At 33.4% G+C, this 25,463-nt stretch overlaps 2 protein-coding genes and 1 pseudogene across 3 annotated transcripts; all 3 read left to right on the top strand.

The window, feature by feature from the left end:
• Nucleotides 1-2,747: 2,747 nt before the first annotated feature.
• LOC139810134 (uncharacterized) lies at nucleotides 2,748-10,863 on the top strand. The gene is made up of 6 exons (XM_071773451.1): nucleotides 2,748-2,783; nucleotides 2,875-3,031; nucleotides 7,003-8,307; nucleotides 8,449-8,682; nucleotides 10,233-10,453; nucleotides 10,828-10,863. Exons 1-6 carry the CDS (start codon nucleotides 2,748-2,750, stop codon nucleotides 10,861-10,863), a joined length of 1,989 nt encoding a protein of 662 aa, XP_071629552.1.
• A 413-nt stretch (nucleotides 10,864-11,276) lies between these two features.
• On the top strand, nucleotides 11,277-12,201 carry LOC139810133 (uncharacterized; annotated as a pseudogene).
• A 2,884-nt stretch (nucleotides 12,202-15,085) lies between these two features.
• On the top strand, nucleotides 15,086-19,210 carry LOC139809885 (peroxynitrite isomerase THAP4-like). Of its 2 annotated transcripts, none has more exons than XM_071773126.1 (5): nucleotides 15,086-15,877; nucleotides 16,052-16,180; nucleotides 16,261-16,362; nucleotides 16,599-17,122; nucleotides 17,248-19,210. In XM_071773126.1, the coding sequence occupies exons 1-4, from the start codon at nucleotides 15,725-15,727 to the stop codon at nucleotides 16,632-16,634; spliced, it is 420 nt and encodes a 139-aa protein (XP_071629227.1). In that variant the 5' UTR covers nucleotides 15,086-15,724; the 3' UTR covers nucleotides 16,635-17,122; nucleotides 17,248-19,210. The 2 variants fall into 2 exon arrangements, with proteins under 2 accessions (XP_071629227.1, XP_071629228.1); XM_071773127.1 differs by lacking the exon at nucleotides 17,248-19,210 and having other exon boundaries at nucleotides 16,599-16,904; nucleotides 17,033-17,241.
• Nucleotides 19,211-25,463: the final 6,253 nt, after the last annotated feature.

The following is a 25,463-nucleotide window of genomic DNA, read 5'->3' as shown; positions in this document are numbered from 1 at the left end:
GGGGGCAAAAGGTCCCAAGTAAAAAGGATTAAATTTCAAATTAAACAAGCCATTCAATTTAATCAAGATCCTTTTCCATTATTTCTCAAACTAAAGAAATTAGAAACTGAAATTCAAAATAATAAAGTTTGCACTCCATACAAATTAATTCCTTTGGATTTAAAAATAGATTTTCCAAATTTTAATTTTATAAACAAATCTGACCCTCGTTATAAGATATATAAAATTCGTTATCTCTTCGGACTAGACTAATTGCACAACCTGGTCCAAATCCCGGGTAAATTACTTAAATGTTTTGACCCAAAAACGGACGAACTAACTTTTGACAGAACGTGACATAAATTTTTGGTGACAGCGGTGGGATACTAAAGGTTGTGTGAAAAGGAACAAAGTAAACAGTGATAAAAGTATAAATTAAATTAAGATGATTCGTACGCCACCTTCCGAAACGGAAACGCCAACGGGTACAGGAACAGGAGATATGGACATCGATGAATTACGAAGGACCTTGGCTCACCAGCAACAAGTAATTCAACAATTACAACAATCACAAAGTTCACGACCACTGAGTTCAGGAATGGCGGTCATAAATGAAGGAACATTAGGTAATTATTTGCACTTTTCAATCAGAGATGCATTAGAAGCAGTGCCAAATTTTGATGGAGGAAATTCCTTTTGTATATTTTGTCGAGGGTTGTGAGGAAGCACTCAGCATGATCACGCCGACACAAGAAATAAACTTAGTCCGTGCGGTGCGTAACAAATTAAAAGGGGACGCACATAGATCAATTCTCGGGCAAACTTTCAGTAAAATGCAAGAATTAGTAGAATTTTTGAGAACTAAATACGGGCCTAGGGAAACAGTTTATGAAGCTCAGGGACGGTTAGCTTATTTATATCAGAAAAAGGATGAAAAAATAGTCGCGTATGCAAATCGTATACGAGAATTAGGGAAGCGAATACTTGATGCACAAAGAAGAGAATCAGGACAGATAAGCCCAGAATTCCGAAATTCAATTGAAAATCATTTAAAAACAAGCTTTTTACGCGGTTTAGATAAGGAAATTATAATATCAAAAGAAGGAAGGTTCGAAGAGGTTGAGAGTCGTGCGATTGATGCTGAAAAAGAATTAGAGACAGTTAAAATGATAAGGAGCGTTGTGCTTGCTGAGAATACACCCGGTGAAAAACGAGCATCAACACGACGTATAGAAGCTGAAATCGTAACCTGTCAATTTTGTCATAAGAAAGGCCATACAGCAGATCGGTGCTGGCAAATCAATAAATTTCAGGGAAATAGTAAGAACGGAAATCAAAATACATCTAGCTATCCGCAGAACAATATTAATAATAATAATAATCAAAAACAACCAATAACTTCAGGTATACAACAAAATTCAAATAATCAAAATTTAAATTCAACAATAATATGCAGGTATTGCAAAAAATCCGGGCATACATTAGAAGAATGTCGCAGGCGTATATATAATAATAATCTCCGCCAGAATTCACAAAATCAGGGAAACGAACAGATTCCCGTGAGGACAGGGGCGACCCCGGGAAATGCCAAAATACGTCCCACACGAATAGTATCGGGGGAACCAGAATCAGACATCGAAGAGTAAATATAGCTGACATTGAAGATGTACCATCTGTGAAATTAAATAGTTCAAATTTTACGGAAAATTTAAAATTTTTAGTGGACAGTGGATCAGGCCCAAATATAATTAAAGAAAATTTTATTACACCTGAAACCATAGTGGACAGAAATGAAACTCTGAGACTTAGTGAATAACAACGCATCATGTGACCACCTTAGGGCTGGCACAGATAGATATCTTAGGATGTCCAATTGTATTTCATTTAGTCGAGGATAATTTTCCGATACCACAAAATGGGATCTTGGGTTCAGATTTCTTTAAACAATTTCAAGTAAAAGTTAATTATGAGCAAAATCAAGTAGAATGGAATGATACTTATATTCCCTTTGAAGAAAAAGAAGAAACTTTCATTATTCCTCCGAGATGTATTTCACAAATGCATATTAGAGTCGCAAATCCAGAACTAAAAGAAAGATATGTACCGCGATTAAACGTGACAAAGGGCATTTACTTAGGAGATGCTTTAGTTTTGAAAAGCAAATTTCTAATTCCAATACAAACTCGGACTACTTAGGTAGCTCCATTCAAAATTCAAATTCAAATTCAAACTCGAACTGCTTAGGTAGTTCTATTCTTAATTCCAATTCAAATTCAAACTCGGACTGCTTAGGTAGTTCCATTCATAATTCAAATTCAAATTCAAACTCTGATTCCAATTCAAGTTCAAACTCTGATACAATTCTAATTCCGAATTCTCAAAGCTTCAACTCAAGTTCAAGATCTTGTTTTTACGTAAATAAAGAAGAAAGGAAAGCAAAAATAATTAAAGCATTAAGACTAGAACATTTAAATACTGAAGAACGATTACATGTTGAAGAATTAATTGAAAAAAGTTCAGATTGTTTTCACTTGCCTGGAGAAAAACTTGAACATACAAATGTTTTAAAACATCGAATTCCAACGGTAAATGAAATACCAATACATACACGACAATACAGATTTCCAGTAATTCATAAAGACGAAATAAATAAGCAGGTAAATGAATTATTAGATCAGAATATAATTAAGGCGTCAAAATCTCCATATAACACGCCTGTGTGGATAGTCCCTAAGAAGCCAGACTCAAAGGGGAATAAACGGTGGAGAATGGTGTTAGATTTCCGCGACCTAAATGATAAGACAGTAGGTGACGCATATCCACTTCCAAACATAACGGAGATATTGGATCAGCTGGGCGGCGCGAAATATTTCTCGGTGTTTGACCTTGCTTCAGGTTTTCATCAAATCAAAATGCATCCAGCTGATAGTCATAAAAACAGCATTTTCAACGCCATATGGACATTATGAATTCGATCGAATGCCTTTTGGATTAAAGAATGCACCGGCAACCTTTCAAAGATTAATGGATTTAGTGTTAACAGGAATGCAAGGTAACGAAATTTTTGTGTATTTAGATGACATCAAGAGACACGGTAGTGTCTCGCGCCAAGTACACGCGGAGCGAGACCGACCGTGACTCTTTTACGCGACGCGACGGGTTGCGAGTACCCGAGATGTTGAGATCTCGATAACGAGTGAACGGATCAAGTTCTAAGTAGGCTTGATCGATAGCTTGGGGTCCAATTAGGGGGGGGTTTCTCTCATAATATTCCGCTACGTGCCCTACGAGCGGAGATATTGCGACGCAAAGTCCAAATGGGAAAATTTATTTTTAAGATACTTCTACTTCTAACGCCGACTTATATGATGACGTCATAATCAGAAACGTCACTTTCACTTTTTCGACGCTGGCGGCGCAGGTATCGCCAGTTTCGATATCGCGCGCGTATTTCGAAATTAGGTCGATAGACTTATCGGTCAGGAGGAAGATTTCCATTTAGGTAAATTAGGTAATATATAATATATATTGAGTCAACGGAAAAGAAGGTTCTCTACGCTTGGCAGAAAGTGCCGCTAGGGAATTTTTAAGTCGATTCTTATGAATCAAGCTTGATATAATATATATGAAGTCAACGGAAAAGAAGGTTCTCTACGCTTGGCAGAAAGTGCCGCTAGGGAATTTTTAAGTCGATTCTTATGAATCAAGCTTGAATTCGATGTCTAGGTATCCCAGGTTGTCGATGACGAGGTCCAGATAGTGCGCTTCAAAGTTTTCGGTGTCCAGGTGTAATAATACGTTGAATTCGATGTCTACGTGTCTCAGGTTGCCGATGACGAGGTCCACATAGTGCGCTCCGTAGTTTTCGGTGTCTGCGTGTATTAATACCTTGAATTCGATGTCCACGTGTCCCAGGTTGCCGATGACGGGATCCAGATAGTGCGCTTCATAGTTTTCGGTGTCCATGTGTAATCGTACGTTGAATTCGATGTCTAGGTGTCCCAGGTTGCCGATGACAAGGTCCACATAGTGCGCTCTGTAGTTTTCGGTGTCTACGTGTATTAATACCTTGAATTCGATGTCCACGTGTCCCAGGTTGCCGATGACGGGATCCAGATAGTGCGCCTCATAGTTTTCGGTGTCCATGTGTAATCGTACGTTGAATTCAATGTCTAGGTGTCCCAGGTTGCCGATGACGAGGTCCACATAGTGCGCTCCGTAGTTTTTCGGTGTCTACGTGTATTAATATCTTGAATTCGATGTCCACGTGTCCCAGGTTGCCGATGACGGGATCCAGATAGTGCGCTTCATAGCTTTCGGTGTCCAGGTGTAATCGTACGTTGAATTCGATGTCTAGATGTTCCAGGTTGCCGATGACAAGGTCCACATAGTGCGCTCCGTAGTTTTCGGTGTCTACGTGTATTAATACTTTGAATTCGATGTCCACGTGTCCCAGGTTGCCGATGACGGGATCCAGATAGTGCGCTTCATAGTTTTCGGTGTCCAGGTGTAATCGTACGTTGAATTCGATGTCTACGTGTCCCAGGTTGCCGATGACGAGGTCCACATAGTGCGCTCCGTAGTTTTCGGTGTCTACGTGTATTAATACCTTGAATTCGATGTCCACGTGTCCCAGGTTGCCGATGACAAGATCCAGATAGTGCGCTTCATAGTTTTCGGTGTCCAGGTGTAATCGTACGTTGAATTTGATGTCTAAGTGTCCCAGGTTGCCGATGACGAGGTCCACATAGTGCGCTCCGGTGTCGGTGTCTACGTGCATTAATATCTTGAAATTGATGTCTAGGTGTCTCAGGTTGTTGATGACGAGGTCCACATAGTGCGCTTTGTAGTTTTTGGTGTCTAGGTGTATTAATAACTTTAAATCTGAATGTAGGACACATAGATATCGAATTCGAGGTATCAATACACGTAGACACCGAAAACTACGGAGCGCACTATGTGGACCTCGTCATCGGAAACGTGGGACACCTAGACATCGAATTCAACGTATTATTATACCTGGACACCGAAAACTATAGAGCGCACTATCTGGAACCCGACATCAGCAACCTGGAACACGTGAACATCGAATTCAAGGTATTAATACACCTGGATACCGAAAACTATGAAGCGCACTATGTGAACCTCGTCATCGGCAACCTGGGACACCTAGACATCGAATTCAAGCTTGATTCATAAGAATCGACTTAAAAATTCCCTAGCGGCAGAATCAAGAGACACGGTAGTGTCTCGCGCCAAGTACACGCGGAGCGAGACCGACCGTGACTTTTTTACGCGACGCGACGGGTTGCGAGTACCCGAGATGTTGAGATCTCAATAACGAGTGAACGGATCAAGTTCTAAGTAGGCTTGATCGATAGCTTGGGGTCCAATTGGGGGGGGGGGTTTCTCTTATAATATCCCGCTCCGTGCCCTACGAGCGGAGATATTGCGACGCAAAGTCCAAATGTGAAAATTTTTTATTAAGATACTTCTTCTTCTATCTACTTCTAACGCCGACGTCTTATATGACACTACAAAAAGGCGTGATATCCGTACAAAATTACCTTTTTCAAAAAAAAGGTAAAAAAATGCGCCAAGTACATGCATAGTAGTATATATGTATTATGTTGTTACCTCGAAAAAAACAAAGTGGTAGTATTATACCTCGAAATAACACCCTGTACATATTGTTTATACAATGCGTAATACTGCAAAAAGGCGTGATATCTGTACAAAATTACCTTTTTAAAAAAAAGGTAAAGAAAGGCGCCAAGTACCCGCATAGTAGTGTATATGTTGTTACCTCGAAAAAAAAAAACAGTGGTAGTATTATACCTTAAAAAAATCTAAGTAACAAGTGGTAGACGAAATCTTTGTATCTTGAAAAATTTCGAAAAAACCTAAACAGTAGTATCTTCACCTCGAAAAAAAAAACAAAGTAGTAGTATTATACCTCGAAAAAACCTAAATAACAGGTGGTGGACGTAATCTTTGTATCGCCAAAAATCTCGAAAAAACCTAAGCAGTATTATTTTTATTTCCAAAAAATTATTACTCAAGTGATACACATCACAAAATTACGTTACCTTATCAAAAAAAGAGTCGCGCTTCAAGTGATCTATTATTACAATTACAAAAAAGAAATGATATCTTTTTTTAAATTACAGCGCCAATTACAGAGAACATATATTTTTCGAGATACAAAGATTACTTAGGTTTTTTTCGAGGTATAATATTACTACTGCTTTTCTTCGATTAGAATAAAAAATTGAATCATAAAGAATTACACAGAGGTAACAGTACAAAATACAAATATTTTATTAAAATATTTAAACCCAATAAGGGAATACAAGGTATTTAAATACAAAGTTTATATATGTATTTTAAAAGATTTAATCGCATCGCAAAGAATTACAGAGGTAACAGTACAAAAAATAAAAATATTTTATTACAATACATAAATTTTTCTTGTCAAAAAACTTGGCGCTGCTAGACACATCGCCCACACCCACTCGCTCGCACATACACACCAGGCTGACCTAATTTTGAGGTCTAGCAGCGCCAAGTTTTTTGACAAGAAAAATTTATGTATTTTAATAAAATATTTTTATTTTTTGTACTGTTACCTCTGTAATTCTTTGCGATGCGATTAAATCTTTTAAAATACATATATAAACTTTGTATTTAAATACCTTGTATTCCCTTATTGGGTTTAAATATTTTAATAAAATATTTGTATTTTGTACTGTTACCTCTGTGTAATTCTTTATGATTCAATTTTTTATTCTAATCGAAGAAAAGCAGTAGTAATATTATACCTCGAAAAAACCTAAGTAACAAGTAGTAGACGTAATCTTTGTATCTCGAAAAATATATGTTCTCTGTAATTGGCGCTGTAATTTAAAAAAAGATATCATTTCTTTTTTGTAATTGTAATAATAGATCACTTGAAGCGCGACTCTTTTTTTGATAAGGTAACGTAATTTTGTGATGTAGTATTATACTCAAGTTCTCTTACAGAACATGCAATTAAATTTGAAAAATTAATTAAACGATTACGTGAAGCAAATTTAAAGCTACAACCAGATAAATGCGAATTTTTGAGAAAAGAAGTTACTTATTTAGGACATATAATAGGAGAAAGCGGAGTCCGTCCAGACCCTAAAAAGATAGAAGCAGTACAAAATTTTCCAATTCCAAAGAGTGCCAAAAATATAAAACAATTTCTTGGATTGGCTGGATACTATCGTAGGTTTATTCAAGGATTTTCAAAAATAGCAAAACCATTAACTAATCTATTAAAAAAGGACATTGATTTTAAATGGGGGGACAAGGAGCAAGAAAGCTTTGATATATTGAGAAATGCATTATGTCATGAACCAATATTGCAATATCCTGATTTTACTAAACCTTTTCTTTTAACAACCGATGCATCTGGAACTGCAATAGGTGCAATTTTAAGTCAAGGACAAATAGGGAAAGATCAACCAATAAGTTACGCTTCAAGGGTATTAAATAAAGCTGAGAAAAATTATTCTACAATTGAAAAAGAATTATTAGCAATAGTTTACGCCGTGCAACATTTTAGGCCTTATCTTTATGGTAAAAAATTTAAATTAATAACCGATCATAAACCATTAACCTGGCTTCATAAATTGAAAGATCCCACTTCACGATTAGCGAGATGGAGAATTAAATTAACTGAATATGATTATGAAATAATTTATAAACCGGGAAAAATAAATGCTAATGCTGATGCTTTATCGAGAAACCCTGTGACAAATATATTTCCAATACATCCTTCATTTGATGAAATTGAAGAGTGCCCAGAAGATGATGAAGCAAGACAAAGAAATGCTAATCCTAAACCTTTGCCAGTTTCGCCAAGAAGAGGAATGATGATGGAGGAACCAGAGCCGGTAGTTACAGGAATGCAAACACGTAATGCAGAAAAATCAGAAGGAGAAAGCATACCCTTCACTAAGAAGGAATTAGAAGAACCTCCGTTTATCGAACACATAGTCCATGCAGAAATACACAATAATCCAATAAATCAAATCAATAATAATGAATCTTTAGAAATACATAATAATTCAATAGATCAGATAAATATTAACGAATCATTAGAAATTCAAAACAATCCAATAAATCAAATAAATAATAATGAATCTTTAGAAACATACAATAATTTAATAGATCAGATAAATATTAATGAATCTACACCTTTAGAATCATCAAACATTATAAATAACACTCAGAACGAAACATTCGAGATAGAAACATCCTTGGAAAATATTAACAATGATGACATGAATTCTTTAATTAGCAATAATGAAAATATAAATACTTTAAATTCACAAATAGCTATACCATCTAATCTTTTAGAAATACTAAATAATTTAACAGGGGAATATGAAAATTATGAGAATTATCAAAATAAGCCTACGCATGTAAATCATTGCGAAGACCACACGAAAATTGCAGAGGAAAGAACCAACGACGACAACTCGAAAGACGACCAGGAAGATCAAGTTACTGACGATGACGACTCCGAGGAAGAAGAAGAGGTAGAACGAAGTGAAGAAGAGCGAGACAGCGACAGTGAGGAAGATATAGACACAACATTCAACGAACTTACGAATACAGACGAGACATTAGACAGAACCGAAAAACAAATAATAACACGAGGACAGAAACACAGTATAATAAATAGTCGTGATCAAATATTTATGAGAAGAGAAAATTATTTATATTTCCTAACTGCAAATGGTAAACCTTGTGACGAAGGATCGAAACAACTTCAAAATCAAAATTTAATACCAAAGATTAAACAAAGTAAATCAGGAAACATTGAAATCATTAGAAGGGGAAATAAAATTCATTTAATTTTGGTTTGTAAAGAAGATGTTAAAGAAAAGATGAGAAGAGAAACATTAATTGAACTTACATTTAAATTACGAGAAGTAGTAAAAGAAAACTCAATTAAAATAATAAATGTTGCAAAAACAAAAGAAATAGATAATATTCAATGGAAAGAAATTTTAAATCAAATTCGAAAAACATTGCTTGGAATTTCAATCAAATTAATAATATGCCATGGGTTAGTAATAATACCGGAAATTCAAAAAAGAAAAGATATTATTGAAGAAGCTCATTCATCAAAAATCGGGGGACATAAAGGAATAACCAAAACTTATAATCGAATCAGGCAAAATTTTTATTGGGGAAACATTAAAGCTGACATTCAAAATTATATTAGTCAATGTTTGCAATGTCAAATTAAAAAATTAGTTAGAGTTAAAACTAAACAACCCATGTTAATCACTGACACACCATTTTCGTCATTCGAAAAAATATCAATGGATATAGTCGGACCATTACCTGAAACCACAAAGAGAAATTCTTATATCCTAACAATCCAAGATCATCTCACAAAATTTTCTCTAGCTATCCCTCTAAAATCAATAACTGCCGTTCAAGTAGCTGATGCGTTATTGAAATATTTTATTTGCATTTTCGGAGCACCTAAAATAATTTTGACTGATCAAGGCACAAATTTTATGAGTAATTTAATGAAAAGATTTACTAAACAATTCAAAGTTAAACAATATAGAACAACTGCCTTTTATCCACAAGCAAATGGAGCTTTGGAAAGGTCACATTTAATATTAGTTGAATATTTAAAACAATATGTAAATAAATTTACAGAATGGGATGATTTACTAGAATATGCTACCTTTTCATATAATACAAGCACTCATGAATCTACTGGATATACTCCATATGAGTTGGTATTTGGAAAAACAGCCAGACAACCATCCAGTGAAATTGTTAATGACATTGGAAAAGAAAAGACATATGACGATTATTTATATCAATTAATGACAAATATTCACGATCTACAAGAATTGGCTCGAGAATGCTTAATTGCATCAAAATTAAAATCAAAATATTATTATGATAAAAAGATTAATCCACAAACCTTTCAAATAAATGATCAAGTTTTTCTTTTAAATGAACCAAAGAAAGGTAAATTAGGAGACCAATATTCCGGTCCACATATAATAACGGATATTTTACCTAATGGAAATATTAAACTCCTTTTTAAAGGAAAGTCAAAAAATTGTTCATTCAAATAAAATCAGAAAAATGAAAATGTAAATAAGATTAAAGGTGTACCGCGCAACATTTTTAATCTTATAGGATAATATACTAATAAATTTCTTTCTCTTAAATTGTAATTAATACAGATGAAGATGATCCTGATGAAGATGATAATGATAATCCCAATAATCACCCTGCTTCTCAACATTCAACAAATATATGGAATCATCGGGTACGATTGCGGAACTTCAATGTGACGACTATCTCGTTATTGGAAATAGAAGAATGTAACATCCCGTTAATGGAACCACATGTAGAAGAAACTAATATTCAACTATTACAACTTGCGAAATTTGACACAATCCATGTAATTCAATGTAAAATTTCGATTTCGAGAACAATCTATTACTGCGGAATGCACTCACATATTGCGACAGTAACTAATGCACAAGCGGAATATATTATCGATACGACGGTAGATCAATGTAAAAATATGCATAAAACCGGAACACTTATTATAAACGTAACAATGTAATCAATGGGTTAAAAGTAAATCACACAACGTCGCGACCAATCACTTTTGCAGGATCAGTAACAACAGACGGACAATGTTTGGAACGCAATATTCAGATCCTTATGGAACATGGCAAAATGTAGTTGTGCAAGGAATAATAACCATTAGTCTAAATTCTCATCAAGCAGTAACTAATATAGAAACAAATCAGATACATTTAAAAACAGGAACAACCTGTCAATATTCAGATGGAAATTGTTTAGATATTGAAGGAAAGTATACTTTCTGGGAAACAATACCCAATGATTACTGTAAATTCAACCATTATGATGTATTATATGAAGGAAAAGCAAATAAGATGGTTAGTAATGTAGATAAAAATTTGCAAATAATTTATTCCTTGTCAACTAAAGACGTAACTTTTGCGTTAACACAAATGGGGGAAGAGCTTCTTTGTGGATATACGTTAATTAAAACAGAACATCCAAAACTTGTAATTTTAGAAATTAAAAAAGGAGAATCTTTTGCGCATAAGCGCCATATATCAGTAGAAAATTTAGATATTTTTGCTTATGTAAACTCGAAATTTATTTATGTAGAAAGACACATACGCACACAAATGAACCGTTTATACACAGATGTATTAACACAACGCTGCAACTTGAAACGACAAGTAATGAAGAATGCACTGAGCTTAGCGATCCATGCTCCAGATGATTTTGCGTATCAAATTATGAAAGGACCCGGATATATGGCAGTGATCTCAGGAGAAGTCGTATATAATTAAATGCACTCCGGTGGACGTTAAGTATCGACAAACGCAGGAATGTTATCAACAATTACCGGTATTTAAAGGAAATGAAACATATTTCTTAGCGCCAAGGACTCACATCTTGTTTAAAACAGGAACACAGACTACATGCAGCCGAATAATTCCAACAATGTATCTTTTAAATGACGGATGGTATCGAATAACACCAATTTTGGAATACAGCAAATAACCAGCAATAATAAAACCGAACAGTAAACCTACGTGGCAATATAATGATCCTGGACCATTGGCAGCAAGCGGTATTTATACTAATAGCGAACTTGAAAATTTAAGGGATCAAACAATGTTCTCAGCGGAAAGGAATGGAATTTTAAACACAATGGCGCGCGGTGTAAAAGGAGAACCAGTATTAACACAAGGAATATCACTCTCTCACCTTCTGGATGAAAATTCATTGGAAAAAATAACGGAAAACACCTGGAAGAAAATTTGAGGAACGTTTCTATCCATCGACAATGCAAGTGCAAGAGTAATTGGATTATACTTCTGCATAAGAACAACTAAATTAATAGTGGATACCATCATACATGGCTATGCACTTCATACTATTTATGGATGGTCAATATATTTAATTGGAGCGCTATGGGACTCAGTGACGAATTTGCTGTTACATTTAGCAAGAGGAACAACACGGAAAGGAAAAGATCAGACATTCTCAGAACAAGAGTCATCAGAAACAATTAAAACACAAGCAACATTAACACAAGTAATAACAGAAAATGAAAACTCAGAAACAAAATACATTACATTCACAACAACATACAAGTAATATTATTTGCTCTGCTCCTGAAATTGAAATAAAAAAAAACAGTTATCCACAATGAAACTCAAAACCTATATCCGCGATTATAAAAAAATAATAATAAACTCTAAATTCTTTAAGAAATCAACATTAGGTATTAAGGTTTCGGTTTGCAAGAATCAGTTTACACTATAGATAAGAAGGCTGCCCGAGGGACAGCTCGTAAATGTAAGTCAGTCCAAATTCAGACACGGCTTAAGCTATATCAAAGAAAGTATAAATTATAAGTCAGTGAAAGAATCAAGGTGATAAAAAAAAAACTTTGTTAATAATTTTTCTTTTCTTTAAATTTAGTAAAAACAATTAATAGTAATTTAAAATAATCAGCAGACAATGAAAGGACCAAAGATAGATAACAGAAGCGAGGAGGAGAAGAACGAATACTACGGACCAATAGACGGGTGAGACCGATTGACTACAGAGAAGAAACATACCAAATATTTTGAGGAGCATGTGTATACGAACTGAAAGTGATGAAATGTGTTTCGTCGAGCGTTCTTACCCGAGGGGAAGACTTTGTGAATAATGTTACATGCGAGACAGACCCGGAAATTTTCAAGGAAAAACAGGGTGGCATTTGATATGTTCACCCTTGCATGGGTTAAGTATAGACAGTAAAATCGATTGTAACCTGTGTAATAAAAATTTAATGTGGATACGACCAGCACATCAGTGCCGGGATGTCTCGAAGAGTTCGTTCGTAATAAAGTAGAGTTTGACATAAAAGAATTAGATCAACTTACAAACTTCGAAATAGAAGTTATTCGTAGGTATTAAAAAAAAAAAAAAAAAAAAAAAAAAAAAAAAAAAAAAAAAAAAAAGATTTTAGCTTTAGCTTATATTTGCTTTACTATACACATTATTTTACTTATTGTTATTTTAGCTTTAGCTTATATTTTGCTTTACTAAACACATTATTATATGCACAGCATTTTACTTATTATACACGTTTATTAAGTATATATATTATAAACACATTTATGCTATAAGTACTGTTATACACATTATTTTACTTATTGTACACGTTTATTATACATATTATATATAAACACATTTATGTCATTAATTAAATTTTTCTTTTAAAACAAGAATATTTGGATGAAGACCATTTTCCAAAATGAAAAACAATATAATTTTTCTTTAATATTTCATACGCGGTAACAAACGTACCACGTATGACTTAAGGGGGAAGGTGTTACGTGCGAACAAAATTGAATTCAATCAATCTTTAAATAGCCAAGAATGTTATCGATATTGATTAATTATCCGATTTCTAATGGGGAGACGGTTGTCAGGCCGCGGTTCACAAGGGATAAAATTACACCTAGTGATAAGACCTTCCTCCTCCTTCAAACATAAAGACAAAAGAAGTGGTGAGAAGCTCGCGCGGGGGGTTCTTGCCACTTGAATATAAATAAGAGTGAAAGATCATCGATAGCCAGTTGTTGTTGGGAATTAGTAGTTGTCATTGCTTATAGTCTTTAAAAATTCTGACCTAAGACAGATCTTAACTGCAATTTGAATCTTAAAATCAAGATTGTAAGGAAAGTCTCCTTGAATAAAGGTGATTTAAATTCTATTTCTTAAACTAATTTACACTAAAAACCTTTAATTCCACAACCCTTAACTGTCGCTGCCAAGTAGCGTGGCAACAGTAATTTCCTGATTCTTGTCGCTGCCAAACAGTGTGGCAACGGGAGTTCTCCTCTCCTTAACTGTTGATGCCAAAGAGTGGCAATAGGATTTCCTTTAATCTATATTCATGCCCAGAAAAGGGGGCAAAAGGTCCCAAGTAAAAAGGATTAAATTTCAAATTAAACAAGCCATTCAATTTAATCAAGATCCTTTTCCATTATTTCTCAAACTAAAGAAATTAGAAACTGAAATTCAAAATAATAAAGTTTGCACTCCATACAAATTAATTCCTTTGGATTTAAAAATAGATTTTCCAAATTTTAATTTTATAAACAAATCTGACCCTCGTTATAAGATATATAAAATTCGTTATCTCTTCGGACTAGACTAATTGCACAACCTGGTCCAAATCCCGGGTAAATTACTTAAATGTTTGACCCAAAAACGGACGAACTAACTTTTGACAGAACGTGACAATATATATATATATATATATATATATATATATATATATATATATATATATATATATATATATAGCAGTTAAGGAATGCCCGAAGACCAATTAATTTTGAGATGTAAATTTTAACTGTTCGTAATACCTTAACATTATTTTTCAAGCAACTAAATGTCTTCATAATAATGACCGTAAAAATATAGTGTGGTAATAATGCATAATAATGTTATAGAACAACAACTATAACGTTATAAATATAATTGCATTAATCATGTTATTTAATAAGTCTGACAATATTTATATATTTCAATTCACTATATAGTATTTTAGTTTCTATAATCCATAAAAAAAAGTTGAGGTGCTATTTGTTCACATTTTTATAGTTGCAGCACTCATTTTTTTTCTCTGAGTGTACATCATTTTTATTTTCGCTCTTGTTTTATTGAGTTTATAAATTTTTATATTTATAACATCTATGCGCAAGATCGTTATAGGGATCGTTATAGGAAGCGTCGACGGTACGCTATCTTCTTATTATTTTTTTTTTAATAAAAAAGTTGTTTTTTTTCTTGCTTCAGAGATTCATGATGATACTTGCCGTATTAATCGGGGCTTTCATCATTGCCCTAATCATTTTATTTATATGTTATATATATGTTCTATATATATATTATACTAATATATTCCATATATATACATATATGGAAGATATATATGATATGGAATATATATATAATATGTAAGTGGGGGGCTTCCGGTTGGACGGTTGGAGCGAACAGTCGGCTCATGGAAGAAAGTGTAGTGAAACCGGAGTAAAAGGAAGGAAAAGGAAGGAAGCCCTCGAGGGAGCGATGGGATCGACGGAGGAAGCATAGAGGAAGAAGAGGAATTGAAGGGAACATGCGGAACAGTCTGTGAAGCAAGAACGAGAGGATTCCAGGAAGGAAGAGACTTATAGGTTAGGACCGAGGAAGGAAGCGGAAAGCGGGAGGAGAGGGAGAGAACGATGGAGACGGAGAGATGCGCAGGCGTGCTGGCGAGATCGCTACCGGAAAGTAGCAGCGCTAGACGAAAACAGTGAGAGGAGATGGCGCAGGACACGAAGACCCCGGCTGCGGCCGAGACGGCGCGGGGTGCCGGCCCCTCCTAGAGACCCTCTAATAAGAGTCTGGCCACCTTGTCCCGCATTTTGATTGGTCCGCCATTTATGCGTGCTTCGGCGAACTTCGGAAGAATTCGTGCGTTCTCGTTCACTCACTCAGTTGAGATCGCACATCGCGCGAATATCATCGTGTATTCATCGTGTGTTTTAACCTTTCACCCATTGTCATCGTGAAGCCACGTGTTGAAGCCTTTTGTCAGTGCTGGTCAATTCATATTTTTGATAATTTAAATATCATGATTTGGTGCTCAGCCCCATTTTGCAACAATTCTACCGCCAAAGGCTATATTTGTAAAATATTTCCGAAAAACCTTGAACGTCGGGCACAATGGGTTGCAAATATGAATGTGAAGAACTGGATACCAACTGACCGCTCATATTTATGCGAGGTAAGTTTTTTTTAAACTAAAAAAAGTGACTAAACACAGGTCATGTATATTAGATGTGTTTAATTGTAGGTTATAGAATAATATGTATAAAATAACAAAACTGACAAATTGTTCTAAGAACGTTCTATACTTTAGACTTATTTAACATACTAATTACAAATGTGTTTTTGGAAGGTGCATTTTTCTCCAGAAATGTGGGAGCGAAGGAGTGATAAAAAACCGAAGTTAAAACCAAACGCAGTGCCAACAATTTTTGGATACTGGCTTACAGAGAAAACTGCATTTAGACAGACTGAAGATGAGGTGACAAATTTTTTCATTATTATACTGTCGAAATAATAATTGTAGCTGTACGCAATCACTAATTCTTTGCATTATGACAGTTACCTTTAACAAATTCAACGCAAAATGAACAAAATTTTGCTGAATTAGTCTTGAATGAAGAACAAAATGTTACAGACCAAGAGCACCAAACTGCTGCTAAGGTAAATATAACTGTACTTATTATTTTACTATCTATTATACTATTATATTATTATACTATAATTTTTTTAGTATGACGATGTACATTAACTTTGACGTTTCTTTTATGACCTAGAAACCAATTAAAATTTTGTTTTTAGTGTTGACATTAACGATAGACTAATATTTCTATTTATCAAAATATTTATGTTAACATACAATAAAAAATGTTAACTTATTCTTTTTTTTTCATTAACAGCAAGAGAGGGAAAAAAAATTAGAAAAAAGCTCTTGACATTCAAACCAAGCGTCTTTTAAGGATTCAGAGACAATCAAAAGCACTGAAAGATATGGTGCGTCGATTGAAATATGTTATAAGTCAAGACAAATACAGGACAGCTTTGAAAATGGTATTTAATGAGGACCAAATTAAAGCTCTATGTAACAAACGGAGAACTGTAAAGAATTGGTCCAAATAAGACCGTTGAACGTGCCCTGCAATTGAAATTCATCTGTGGTACCAGCGGATATGAAGAGCTCCTCCGACAAAACATGCCATTTCCGAGTATGCGTACATTAAGACGAAAATTAGAAACCTTAAATTTGAGAGTGGCATTTCAAAGGAAATGTTAGATTTTCTGAAATTAAAAGTACCTAATTTAGAAAATAATACTGATCGCAAGTGCGGATTAGTTGTAGATGAAATGAGCATAACACCTGGGCATGTTTTTGATCCTTCAACGAACAAAAGGCTTGGCGATGTAACTTTTCCACATACAGAAGGTAAAGCCACGCATGCTCTAGTGTTAATGTTAACTGGGACAGCTTGCAGGTGGAAGCATGTCGTAGGCTATTACTTTACAGGGAATTCATTTGATAGTGAAACTTTAAAAGAAATTATGTTCCAGATCATACACATGTCTGAAGCAATTGGTCTTCGCGTCAATAGTATAACTTCCGACATGGGTTCCGGGAATATGGGGGTATGGAAATCTGTGGGATAAGCACGGGTCGGTATTCGAAGGTAACTAGTCGCATCGTACACCCATGCGATCCTAACAGATTTTTATATTTCATAGCCGATGTACCGCATTTGCTTAAAAATTTGAAACAATCATTACTCAGTAACAAATTTTTTACCATACCTGAGGAATTTGTTATTAAGTATAATTTACCATCCGATAAGGTCAAAATTGAACATTTCGATGAATTGATTAGGCTACAGGAAGGTCTAGAATTTCTTCTAACGCCTAAATTAGATATAAGGAATAATAATACTTTTAACAAAATGCGAGTGGACAAAGCGAAGAATATGTTTTGCCCAAACATTAGTACTTCGTTTTTATTAGTAGCCGATGAAAACCAAAAACCGGAATATATTACCACTGCATGGTTTGTGAAAAATATATCTAAGTGGTTTTCATATATGACTTCAAGAAATTGTAAAATAGCGCTAGGCAAAAAAAAGAAGAAATTTACAACGAGAAAATTTTTTTCTGCGTGAAATGATCGACCTTTTTACTACCATGACAATAGGGAAAAATGAACATTTTAAACCCGTGCAAAGAGGTATGATCATTTCAACAACGTCAGTTATAAATCTCGTGGATTATCTTATAAATAATCGTGAATTTAAATTTGTATTAACTGGTCGATTACGCAGGATTGTTTGGAGAACCTTTTCTCACAACTGCGTCAAAAAAATGTAATTCCAAATTGTTTACAATTCAAGAACGATTTGAAAATAGTAGCTATGGTAATGTACTTGAAATCAATATCAAAGAGTAATTACGATCAAGATGATAGTGAATTTTTTTCTGGTTTTTTGGATTATTTAAACGACAAATCAAAAATGACTACAAAAACGAATTCGGTTGAATTATCGCAATCTGCTTCAGCTGCTTCAATCATTGATCACATTCCACCATTTGATTATGACAATATAATTGAATACAATAACATAGAGATGAATTGTTTGTACAACCTTGCAGGATACTGTTTGAAAGCTGTTCAACGGTCAACAATTACATGTTGTAAATGTATACAATCTGCAGGTTCTAAAGTACCAGTACAGTTTAAATTTTCTAAATTAGTACGTTTAAAATGCTACAATACTAATACCCTGCACTTTGTTAATGAGGAAACATTTTGGGTATTCTTAAATTGGAAAATATTTATCGACATTATCAACGGTATTTTTCAAAAATGCGTGACGTTAATTTGCTAAAATTTTTGTTTGACAAATTTTGTTCCGTTCCAGCAGATCACATCTTGAACTGCCATAATTTGCGCCAAAAAATATTCAAAAGGTTTGCTACGATTAGATTGAAACTTAAAAAGAAACATAGAGCTTCATCATTGCGTTTTTACAATAGTAAATCCATGGCTATGCACTATTCTTTTATGTAAACGGTATAATTGATGATATAGTAACAATAATATTAATGGTGGCTACTTTAATGCATTATTGATATGTATTGATGCTTCATTTGTATTTGAATATACTTCGTATGGTAAACATAAAATCTTATAGGTTTGCTAACAAAAGTTTATTTTTCATGTATGTCATGTATATAATGCGCTATAGGTACTGCCTAGTTGCAGGTTTCTTAAGTATTAGGAATCGGTTTTCCATTACTCTTGTAAAAAAAATTTAATTTAAGAGAAAGTACATAATATGCGATATATTCTGTGTACATGCGTCTTCAGTAATAATATAAATAAACAAGTTAAAAGTGTAGCATGCTATGTATGTGAAGTATATGTGTATTTATCTTACAAAATTATATTTTTTTTTATATGAAATACGAATATATGTTAACTCTTATAAAGTGTACATACATGGAAATAAATGTCTCAGGATTGTTTACGCGTCATGTTTACGATTCATTTACGCAATGTACCATTTAATCAGATGAGTATTAGATGATGATGTAATTTATTATACACTACAGACATAATTATATTGGCATAAAAATTTTTCTATTTATTATTACTCTTACATACAACCTAATTAATTTGCTTTCTTTTATAATAACACGCAAAAGTATTTGACAATATGACTTGAATGACCTTTAATGTTTCGTGGGCCATGTCGTATCCTGATTTTGCAGATTTGTTACTTTAGTACAAAAGATCTATAACTTGTAAATTTCATAAAACATTTCTCGATGTGAAAATATACATAATGTGTCATTATATGTATGTTGATGCGTGATATATACTCTATACTGTGATATAAATTAAAATATATATCTCTCTCAAAAACATATAGTTTAACATGGATGAAATTATTAATTTTTTATTATTTATTAATGAAAGTTTATACAAAGGTTATGATCTTAGAAGATCGAAGTCGACAAAAATACGTTTAATCAGACCACGTATAAATTATTTGGTATTTTTTGATAATAATTATTTAAAAAAAGATTTGTAATGTTAAAATACAGCTATTCATGAAGTAGTACGTCACGAAGAGGTAGGTTAAGTGTGCGCATGCGTCAACCGAGTGAGACGGTGAGCATATTGCTTTCTCACTCGTGTGATTCCACGCATAAATGGCGACCATCCAGTTGTGGCCAGACTCTTATTAGAGGGTCTCTAGCCCCTCCAAAAGAGCGGGTTGGCACCACTGCGGGGCGTCGAGGCGCAGCAACGGTTCAGGCACGAGCGACGAGCGCACGCGCAGAGCGAGGCCAGGACTGAGCAGAGGATGGAAGAGGGACTGGATAAAGGAAGTTATAAAGGATATGATGTAAACCGCCAAGGAGGAAACCAAGGAAGTAATGAATGGAGTCAGAAGGAACGAGAGGAAGGAAGTCGAGGAGGAAAACGCGAGAGGAAAACTTGGAAGGAAACGGAGGAAGGAAATGAAGAGAAAAGCTACAGGAACCAGAGGGAACGGAGGAAAAAGGGGGAGGAACGAGTTAAGGGGGGTATCTTTTGGATTGTATAGAGTCAATAATGTTCAAGAGTCTAGTGAAAAGCATTTTGGATTGTATAGAGTCAATGAAACTGATAGCAAAGAAATGTAATATAAAATGTATTGTAAAAAAAATCGCATCTCAAAGACATGTAGCACCCCCTTTCAAGGCCGAAAAAGGCAATTGAAATAAACAAATTATATATATAATACGTAAGTTTTCATTTCTGGCGCAAAAGGAAGGTATTTAACCCTATACCTTCGATTCCAATGGGAAACATGACATCTGTTAAGGTAAACGTCCCAGTGGCCGGACACATTAAAGAAAAATATTTACTATTTATTTAAACAATTAAAAATAAAAATAATAATTATTGTCAAAAAACTTTAATATTTAACAATTAATCGGGAAAAAGAAGTAAACTTAATTAAACATTTTTGTATTTAAAAAAATTGATTAAATGAGCATGTGTCTGTTGTTTGAGTGTCCGGATACTGATACATTAAGAATATTAGTAGTCCCAATCGCCGGACGCATGTGCGAACGCAATTTGTTAAAAAATGAGAGGTTAGTGTCATGCAGTGTCGCTTGTTGGAATCGATAGATTTTTGCGGTAAGTGTAATAATTACATGTTTTTAAAGGCATTGAAACTACTCACCGACAATTTATCTTCATTTACAAATGTTAAGATAAGTATAATTTTTTAATTGGTTGGACACTGGGACAAGTTATGTCCGGATACTAAGCCATAACCTATTTCAGCTGTCCGGCTACTGGGACAAGTATGTCCGGACACTAAGCCACAACCTATTTTAGCTGTCCGGCCACTGGTACATTGACACGCTCCATTACTTATGTAAATATTAAATTATTAATTGATATATGTGAGTTAAAATAATTTTTCTCTGCTTAAGGGGCTACATCCACCTAGAGGCCCGATAAATAGGTCGAAATTCAGATATTTTTTTTCAGAAACTATTAGTGGGAATAAAACGAACTTTGTTTGTACTTAAAGATACATGTTTTAAGAGCTTTAAAAAAAATTTTTATTAAAAAATTTTCAAACAAAAAAGTTATGGCCGCCGGCAGATGATGAGTTTTTTTTTTACACGTTTGGCGGTGGACATCAGATCTGGAAAACCGCTCGATGGATCGTTTTGAAATTTATACAAAATACGCTGAGAAACATTTAGAAGTCGTTGACGATCTTACTTTTTTTAAATCGATCTTTATTTTGTAATAATTACGTAAAAATGACGACATTTTCTCACAAATTGTCCATACCTGAGTTTTATTTTGTTGCCATTTTGTTTAAAAAATCGATTTTAAAAATCGGCGATCGTGAACGACCTCTAAATGTTTCTCAGCGTATTTTGTGTAAATTTCAAAACGACCCATCGAGCGGTTTTCCAGATCTGATGTCCACCGCCGAACGTGTCGAAAAAAAACTCATCAACTGTCGGCGGCCATAACTTTTTTGTGTTTGGAAATTTTTTAATAAAAATTTTTTTTAAAGCTCTCAAAACATGTATCTTTAAGTACAAACAAAGTTCGTTTTATTCCCACTAATAGTTTCTAAAAAAAAAATCTGAATTTCGACTTATTTTTCGGGCATCTAGGTGGATGTAGCCCCTTAAGGGAATCTTAAGTTTTCGAATAAATACAAATATTTATATTAAACATCTTTCTAAATATTATAAATTGTATTATTTATGACAAATCATGCTTAACCGTCCGGCCACTGGGACGTTTACCTTATAACAGGGAATAAGCAAGCAGCAGGCGAGTATTTTTATTATCTTTCATAATATTGACATAGACGATGTGAATGTATAATTACTTTTTTGAATGTCTCTACATTTTTTATTAAATAAAATATATAAATAATTTAGATAAAAAGGACAAAATTGAAATTTAAGATTAAAAGTAATTTACGAACACAAAGTTTAATAAAAATTAGGTAATGTGGTATTGTTAAGTAAATTAGGATTATTTAGAATAACTTCCAAACAAATTTCCATTAACTATACATTCATATTCAATCAAAGAATATATGACTTAATAAGTTATATTTTCATCTGCAACATAATTCCGCAAAAAATCGTTTTTTCATCAAGAAATAATATGCCAAATAAATAACAAAAAAGTGTGCAAGTAGAAACTTGCACATTGCTTCCTCATAGTTTTTAAGTGTCAAGTAAAAACTTGCACATTGCTTTCTCATAGTTTTTAAGTGTGCAAGTAGAAACCTGCACATTGCTTCCTTATAGTTTGTAAGTGTGCAAATAGAAACCTTCGCTCACAAAGCTCCTCTATGAGGAAGCTTGTATTTTATTCGATGCATAATTATTAGTATTTATTTGTTTTGGGTTCCTCATAGAGGAAGCTTTGTGAGCGAAGGTTTCTACTTGCACACTTACAAACTATAAGGAAGCAATGTGCAGGTTTCTACTTGCACACTTAAAAACCATGAGAATGCAATGTGCAAGTTTTTACTTGACACTTAAAAACTATATTGAAGCAATGTGCAAGTTTCTACTTGCACACTTAACAACTAAAAGGAAGCAATGTGCAAGTTTCTACTTGCTCACTTAAACAAGTTTCTACTTGCACACTTAAAAACTATGAGAAAGCAATGTACAAGTTTCTACTTGCACACTTAAAAACTATGAGGAAGCAATGTGCAAGTTTCTACTTGCACACTTTTTTTATGGATAGAGTATCCTTAAAGGTGTTAAATTAAGATTGGTGTTAAATTTGGCAATGATCGGTGAAGGGATTATTGCCTAAAAAGTGTACAAGTCATACATGTAATCTTATATATAAGGTATCATTAAAGGGAGGTTGTTTTGAATTTGGCGAAGATTAGTGAAAGGGTTACCGATTTCTGCCTAAAAAATGTATAGGGTAGACCGAGGCAAATCGGATTACTAATTAGCACGATAAAATAACTCATTTGAAATAAAACACTAACGAAAATTGTCTTAAAACTTATATTGATCTGATTCGCCTCAATCTACCCTAAGTTATTTGATGGATAAAGTATCATTAAAGGAAGATTGTTATTTAATTTGGCGAGAATCGGTGAAGGGATTACCAATTTCTGCTTAAAAAGTGTATAAGATGTACATGTAATTTTATATAGAGTATTATTAAAAGAAGGTTGTTTTGAATTTTGCGAGGTAAAGGGAGAAAGATTTCTGCTTAAAAAATGTGTAAGTTATTTGATGATTAAAGTATCATTTAAGAAACATATTAAATTTGGCGAGGATCGGTGAAGGAGTTACCGATTTTTGCTGAAAAAGTTACATGTATTAGTTATACATGTAATTTTATATAGTGTCATTAAAAAAAGGTTGGTACTGAATTTGGCGATAATCGGTAAAAAGGTTCTTTCTTTATATTGAATTTTTCAAAATTTTAAATGTCTTTAACTCAAGAACTGATCAACCAAATCTTAAAGAATTATATATAAAAGCAAAATTTAAAACAACCTTCTTTTAATAATACTCTATATAAAATTACATGTACATCTTATACACTTTTTAAGCAGAAATCGGTAATCCCTTCACCGATCCTCAAAAAATTCAAAATTTTATAAAAATACATGGCCCAATATGGACTTCGCATATGGACCTTTAATCGCGTATAAAGCTGGGTCTAATCAACCAAATCTTAAAGAATTATATATGAAATATAGATAAAAAGAACTGAAGAATATAATAGAATTATAAATAGTCTGATATCTCAAAATTGGCGGAAGTTAGAGCAACCACGGACATTTCTCAAAAAATTCAAATTTTTATAAAGAAAGAACTCTTTTACCGATTATCGCCAAATTCAATATCAACCTTTTTTTAATGATACTCTATATAAAATTATACGTATAACTTATACATGTAACTTTTTTAACAAAAATCGGTAACTCCTTCACCGATTCTCGCTAAATTCAATACCTTCCTTAAATAATATTCTTTCCATCAAATAACTTACACATTTTTTAAGCAAAAATCGGTAACCCTTTCACTGATTCTCGCAAAATTCAAAACAACTTTATTTTAATGATACTCTATATAAAATTACATGTACATCTTATACACTTTTTAAGCAGAAATCGGTAATCTCTTCACCGATCCTCGCCAAACTCAGAACAACCTTCCTTTAATGATACTCTATATATAAGATTACATGTATAACGTGTCCACTTTTTAGGCAAAAATCGGTAAGCCCTCCACCGATCCTCAAAAAATTCAAAATTTTATAAAGAAAGAACCCTTTTACCGATGATCAGATATACCGATAATCAACCAAATCTTAAAGTATTATATATGGGAAATAGGGATAAAAAAGACTGAAAAATATAATAAAAAGAAAGAACTCTTTTACCAATTATTAGATATACCAATAATCAATCAAATCTTAAAGTATTATATATGAAATAGGGGTAGAAAAGACTGAAGAATATAATAAAATTAGAAATTGTCCAATATTTCAAAATTTGCAAAAGTTACAGCAATCAAGGACATTTCTAAAAAAATTCAAAAATTTTTAAAAAAAGAACCCTTTTACCGATCATCGCCAAATTCAATACCAACCTTTCTTAAATGATACTCTATATCAATTAAAAAAAATTCAGCCCGATATCTCAATATTTGCGAAAGTTAGAGCAACCACGAACATTTCTAAAAAAATTTACAATTTTTTTAAAAAAGAACCCCTTTACCGATCATCGCCAAATTCAATACCAACCTTCCTAGAATAATACTCTAAAAAAAAAAAAAACAGCCCGATATTTCAATATTTGCGGAAGTTAGAGCAACCACAACATTAAATCCGCACTTACACACACACATACGACATTTTTTTAATGCAATTTTTCGACGTTTTCGAACACTCTGAACATATTAGCATCAAAAACTCAAAAAACAATCTTTTCTTTGGTTTCTTCTACCCCTATTTCATATATAATTCTTTTAAATTTGGTTGATTAGACCCAACTTTATACGCAATCAAAGGTTCATATACGAAATTTACGAAAACAAAGTTTCCTCTATGAGGAAGCAAAAAATATAAATATAAAATTTTAATATAAGTTTAAAACCATAATTTGAAAGTATCCCAGTTTTAGCTGTTTTCTTAAATTTTTGAAAAAAGAATTAAAATAGATAAAATAGTTGAAACTGTGATACTTTCTGCATAA

Source organism: Temnothorax longispinosus, chromosome 3, assembly GCF_030848805.1.
Source record: "Temnothorax longispinosus isolate EJ_2023e chromosome 3, Tlon_JGU_v1, whole genome shotgun sequence".
In the NCBI taxonomy this organism is placed as follows: domain Eukaryota; kingdom Metazoa; phylum Arthropoda; class Insecta; order Hymenoptera; family Formicidae; genus Temnothorax; species Temnothorax longispinosus.
This window is presented reverse-complemented; position numbering and strand designations above follow the sequence as displayed.

Coding starts and splice junctions, on each gene's coding strand:
- LOC139810134 (XM_071773451.1), top strand. CDS start 2,748: ATGGTGTTAGATTTCCGCGACCTAAATGATAAGACA. Junction 8,308..8,448: donor TGACATGAATTCTTTAATTA/GCAATAATGAAA, acceptor ATCATTGCGAAG/ACCACACGAAAATTGCAGAG. Junction 8,683..10,232: donor AACACGAGGACAGAAACACA/GTATAATAAATA, acceptor TAATTAATACAG/ATGAAGATGATCCTGATGAA.
- LOC139809885 (XM_071773126.1), top strand. CDS start 15,725: ATGATTTGGTGCTCAGCCCCATTTTGCAACAATTCTACCGCCAAAGGC. Junction 16,181..16,260: donor TTAGACAGACTGAAGATGAG/GTGACAAATTTT, acceptor GCATTATGACAG/TTACCTTTAACAAATTCAAC. Junction 16,363..16,598: donor AGCACCAAACTGCTGCTAAG/GTAAATATAACT, acceptor TTTCATTAACAG/CAAGAGAGGGAAAAAAAATT.